Consider the following 5,550-nt stretch of genomic DNA (forward strand, 5'->3'; position numbering starts at 1 on the left):
GGTTTATTTCACTTTTGGGTTGTTTAGTTCATTTTTGGGTTGGTTTAATTCATTTTTGGGTTGATTCATTTCACTTTTGGGTTGTTTTAGTTCATTTCTGGGTTTATTTCATTTTTGGGTTGTTTTATTTCACTTTTGGGTTGTTTTATTTCATTTTTGGGTTTGTTTCAGCTCATTTTGGGGTTTATTTCATTTTTAGGTTGCTTCAGCCATTTTTGGGTTGTTTTAGTTCACTTTTGGGTCATTTTAGTTCATTTTTGGGTTTATTTCACTTTTGGGTCGCTTTAGTTCACTTTTGGGTTGTTTTAGTTCATTTTTGGGTTTATTTCACTCTTGGGTGGTTTTAATCCATTTTTGGCTTGTTTTATTTCATTTTTGGGTCATTTTAGTTCATCTTTGGGTTCATTTTTGCCCATTTTTGGTTTTTTTTTCATTTTTGGGTTGTTTCAGCCCATTTTTGGGTTTAGTCCATTTTTGGGTTGTTTTGTTTCATTTTTGGGTTGTTTCAGCCATTTTTGGGTTGTTTTGTTCACTTTTGGGTTGCTTTTGCCCATTTTTGGGTTCTTTTAGCTCATTTTTGGGTCATTTTAGTTCATTTTTGGGTTTGTTTCAGCCCATTTTTGGGTTGTTTTATTTCATTTTTGGGTTGGTTTTGCCCATTTTGGGGTTGTTTCAGCCCATTTTTGGGTTTATTTTCCAGCAAATCCAACCTTCACCAGAGGGAAAAAAACCCCCAAATTTTGAGCTGAAAAGTGGCAAAACAAAGGAGCCCCACTCGCCCTCAACCTGAATTCAGCATTTTTCGTTAGGAACAATTAATTCCAGGGATTTCCCTGGGTAAAATCGGGATTTTTCCGGTGGGAAACATCAGATTTGAAGGGAAATCCAAGGAAAAAAAGCTGAATTTGAGGCTTTTTCCAGCATTTCCCTGCTCTGCGCTGAGCTTTGCTGCACCACAGCAATTAATAATAATAATAATAATAATAATAATTTAATTACAACTCCAATCCACGCCCAGAGCACAACCCCGTGAGGGGCTGGAAACCCCCTTCCCATTCCCATTTTTTCCCCCATCCCAAATCCGACCCCAATCCCTAAATCCCAACCAAAATCCCAGAATTTCAACTTCTTTTCCTCTCAAGAATTTTCACTTTTTCAAACTTTTCTGGCGACTCAGACGAGGAGGATTTGGAAGATTTTTTGGGATGCAAATCCCAAGTTTTCCTATCCAACAAAATCCAAGAAGCAGCAGCTCCCCAACAGCAACAAAACTCTGGGAACGACCCCAAATTCACCTGAAAGCTCCTTTTTGCTGAGAAAACTCCATTTTTAGCAATATTTTTCCTGATTTAACATTTCCGAGCGATCCCACTGAAACAATTCCCGCTGCTCGCCAAAATAATTTGAAGATTCCCAGGAATTAATCCACAATAAATCAATTTATTCCTCTGGGAGCCACTCACCCCAAATCCCTTTTTTGGTGCCATTTTAACCCATTTTAGGTTGATTTTTTTTTTTAATTATTTTTTTCTGCTGAATTTAGGAGAGGTTTTAAAAAAGGGGGAATAAAGCAGCAGGAAAGAATTCCTTGGAATTTGAAGGCACGAATTCATTCAGAGCACCCAAATTAAGGTTTTTTTAACGCTTTTTTCCACTTCAACCTAAAGAAAAACCCAACTTTTGGGGGTTTTTTTGCAGGTTTTGTTTTAATGAACGAACCGGGAAGGGCAGCGCCGCTCCTGACTCGTTTTCCCACATTTTTAAAGGGATAAAAAAAGGGGGGGAAAGAAGAAGGAAAAAAAAAAAAGCATCTCCTGTTTTGGGGGAGGGGAAAGGGGAGGATTTCTGCTCTCGGAGCCTCCGACCCACCCGATCCTGCCTCCCTTAACCATTTCCTGCTCCCCGCGCGTCCCAGCTGGAAAATCCAGGCTGGAAAACGAGAAAGGAGAGAAAGATTAAAAAAAAAAAACCCCAATCCAAACCCCCCCAAAAACCCCAAACCCCTCCCTTGAGGGAGCCGCTGCCTCTTCCCGGGATTGGGGGGATCCCAAATCCCCCAAATCCCCCCCCGAAATCCCCTTTGCAGCACCCGAGCTTGCCCAGCTCGGGGCAGCGGCCCCAAAATCGCCTCTTGCCCACCCAGAAGCACCAAACGCATCCCAAAAGTGCGCCCGGGACGCTCCCGAAATCCCCCAAAATTCCCTCAAAACGCCCCCGGAGGGAAAAGTGGGAAAAGCGGCGCTGGCCCTTTAAGAGCAGCCCCGGAGTGGGGGGGCGCGGGGTGTTCATTTTAACCCCAAAAAAACCCCAAAATGGGACTTTAGCGCCCAATCCAAGGCACGGCGTTTTTAGGGACACCCGGGAGCAAAACCGATCCCAATCCCAAAATATTGTAGAAGTTCCCCCGTTCCCCAGCCCTCCCTGAAACCCCAAAACCCGGAGGAATATTCCCATTTCCAGGGAATTCCGCGTGGGGCAAAGGGGGGAGAAATCCGCTCCTCCCTCCCCAAATTATTGATTACCCAAAGAGGGGGGAGGAGGGGGAATAAATAAAAAAAGAGCTTTTCCTGGTTTTTTGAAGGGGTATTTTGTTACTTTTCATGGAATTCCATCCCAGTATCCTCCCCCCTCCCCCGATCCCTGGATGCCGAAGCCGCGGCGAGGCGCGGGAACAAAAATCATCGATCGCGAGGCGCCGGGGGAGGGGAGGGGGGGAAATGAATAAAAATTATGATTATCCCACGAAAATCGGGGAATCCGGACCGGGAAAAAGCTCGGAGGAATTCCGGGCTGGATTTGGGATCAGCCCGTTGGGATCAGCCCCCGCCGCGCTCCTCGCGAAGTTTGAGGCGAGGCCAAAGGGGGCGATCCCAAAACGGGGCAGGAAAGGGATGGAAAAGGTCGGGAAAGGAGGGATTTGGGGAAGTTTTGGGATGGGAAGAGTTGGCGTCGTCCCCTCCCTCTTTCCCCTTTGGAAAAGGCGCCTCCCGTCACGTGGCGATGGATTTGGGTCCAACGTGGACTCTTTGGGATCGGGGATTCCTGGAGTTCGGGAGGGAAAAGGGAAAGGAGGGGGGGGGGGTGGAATTTCTGGGGGGAAAACCCGAAATCCAGGAAGGATTTTCGGGAATTCTGGCGGGGCCGGAGCGCGGGGAGGCTTTTCCAGAGCTCTCCCAGCTCCAGCCGGGAACAACAAAGGGCCAAGGAAGATGGAGATGGGATGGGCTGGGCACGGCGGCGGGAGAAGGAAAGCCCACGGAAAGCCCAAAAACGGCGCTTTTCACCCCAAAACCCAAGGAATTCAGCCAGGCTTTAAATCCCTGCCCGGCCGCGTGGGGTTTTTATTCCTTTCTCGCCATCCATCCCCAGCAAAATTCACTTGGTTTGAAGCAATTTTTTTTTTTTTAAATTAATTTTTGAAATTTTGACTTCCTCCAGACCAAAGGATCTCCCCCATTTCCCAGCCCAGGAGCCAAGGGGAGCCGGGAAATTCTTCCAGTGCCACAAGTTTGAAAATCCCAAGCCAAAGGCATCCATCACCCTGGGCCGCCGGGTGGAGAATTATTTATTTCACCTTTTTTATTATTTCTTTCTTTCCCTCTTTTTTTTATTTTTTTTTTTAATAAAAAACTGGCCGAGGAAGTTTTTTTTGCCAAAAAAAAATTTAAATGAATTCATGAAATGTTGAAAGAATTAATTAAACTCGCCTCGCTGGGGACGAACCCGAGCCCAAAGCACTGACACCTCTGCGTTTTACACGTTTTAGGTGTAAATTTTTGCCTCTTTTCTCTCGTATTTTTTACACCCCCCCCCCAACAGAAATCAATAATTACGGTGATAACAATTAAAAATCAATTAAAACGCTGTCGTTACCTTTGCTTTTTGGGGACCGAGTGTTCGATCTCGAGCTGCTTCCCGTGAAGCTCCACTTTTCCTAAAAACAAAAATGTGCCTGGGTTTGAAAATCCGGGACGAGTGGGCAGGAAAAGCTTGGGATAAACAGGAATCATGCCGGGAAACCTCCCCAAATTCCCCCAAATTCCACCAAATCCATCCCCCGGCTCCTTCACAAGTGGATTTTTATGAAATGCGAGCCTGGCTCCAAGTGGGAGTGGTGGCTCTGGACAACGTTCCTTAGGAATATTTAATTCCTCACTTCAGCCTGGAAGGGAACGAGGGATGGGATTTGGGACTTTTGGGTGGATTTGGCGAATTCCCCCCTTTCTTTCAGCCCTCCAGGAAAAGTCCTTGGGGCAGATTCCCTCCCCCTTTCCCACCAAAAGGCTCCAAAATCGGGACTCCACGGCAGGAATGGATTTCTCTTGGAAAATGGAGCGGGCTCTCCTCGCTGCTGGCTGATTCCACGATTCTTAATTTCATTTATTTTTGGGGGCAGTGAGGAAGAAGAGGAAGAAGAAGACGGGCAGAGCGCGGCTGGAGGAGCCCGGGGTGGGGGGGGGGAGATGGAGAAGGGGCCAAAAAAACCCCTTCAAAAACCTCCCAATTCCCAACATTCTCCTAAATTCCCCCTTCCCAGAGCTTTCCTCTGTGGCTGCTCGCAGCATGGCGACCTCGCGCTCCCGCACACACCACACGCCCCAGGAACCCCGGCTCGAATCAAAATGGCCAAAGTCCCGCGGTGCCCAAAAGCCCCCGAGCCCGCCGGGGCTGCCGCTGCCGGGGGGACCCACGCGGGGCCCGGGGTCGCTTTGTGCCCCCATCGCCCGCCGGGGCTCCCGGGGAAGGGACAAAAAGCGGGGCCACGGCTCGGCCCCGACGGGGACCCCGCGGTTTGTAGGGGAGGGAGAAGGGAGCGGGAGGGACCGAGGGGGCCGGGAGGGATCGAGGGGAACGGGAGGGATCGAGGGGAACGGGAGAGGGTCGGGAAGGATCCAGGGGTTCAGGAGGGACTGAGGGGAACGGGAGGGATTGAGGGGTCGGGAGGTGTTGAGAAGGACGGAAGGAGGGCGAAGGGGGTCGGGAGGGGTTGAAGGGGGCGAGGGATTGAGGGGGTCGGGAGGGATTGAGGGGGTCGGGAGGGATTGAGGGGGTCGGGAGGGATCCAGGGGTCGGGAGGGATCGCGGGGGGGGCTCCTCCCGCGGCTCACCCGAGAAAGTTTCGATGGCTTTCATGGCCCACTGCTCGTCGGGGCAGTCCACAAAGGCATAGCCGGACTTGACGAGGAACTGGCCGCTGAAGGAGATCTGGTGCTCGGTGAAGACTTTCTCCAGCTCGGCCGCGGTGACGCCCTCGGGCAGGTTCCCGATGTAGAGCTTGTTCATGGTGCGGCTCCGGGGGGCTCCGCCGAGCGCCCGTCGAGCTCCGGCCGCGCTGCGCCGGGCCGGGGGCTGGGCTGGGCGGCTCCGCTTCGCCCCCCTCGCTTTTCCCGGCTTTTTTGCCTTTTTTTTTCTCTCTTTTTTTTTTCCTTTTTTTTATTCTTTTTTTTTTTTTTTTTTTTTTTTCCGAGCGGATTTTTGTGCCGTTGGGGAGGGGGCGGCGGCCGCTGGAGGAGGAGGAGGAGGAGGAGGAGGAGGAGGAGGAGGAGGAGG

General features: G+C 50.1%; 1 protein-coding gene across 2 annotated transcripts in view; it reads right to left on the reverse strand.

The window, feature by feature from the left end:
* The window catches only part of IGF2BP1 (insulin like growth factor 2 mRNA binding protein 1), a 20,793-nt gene extending 15,499 nt beyond the window's left edge, over positions 1-5,294 (reverse strand). The window contains exons 1-2 of one of the 2 annotated variants that reach the window (XM_042048273.1): positions 5,109-5,294; positions 3,874-3,934 (exon numbers count right to left, since the gene is read on the reverse strand). In XM_042048273.1, coding sequence (XP_041904207.1) covers positions 3,874-3,934; positions 5,109-5,283 — 236 coding nt within the window. In that variant the 5' untranslated portion in view covers positions 5,284-5,294. The remainder of the gene's footprint in view (positions 1-3,873; positions 3,935-5,108) is intronic. The other variant, XM_042048355.1, reaches the window with a different exon arrangement.
* Between the last annotated feature and the right edge of the window lie 256 nt (positions 5,295-5,550).

This window comes from Corvus kubaryi, unplaced genomic scaffold (genome assembly GCF_017639235.1).
Source record: "Corvus kubaryi isolate FWS band 111438036 unplaced genomic scaffold, C.kubaryi_AGA036_p1.0 123, whole genome shotgun sequence".
NCBI classification, from domain to species: domain Eukaryota; kingdom Metazoa; phylum Chordata; class Aves; order Passeriformes; family Corvidae; genus Corvus; species Corvus kubaryi.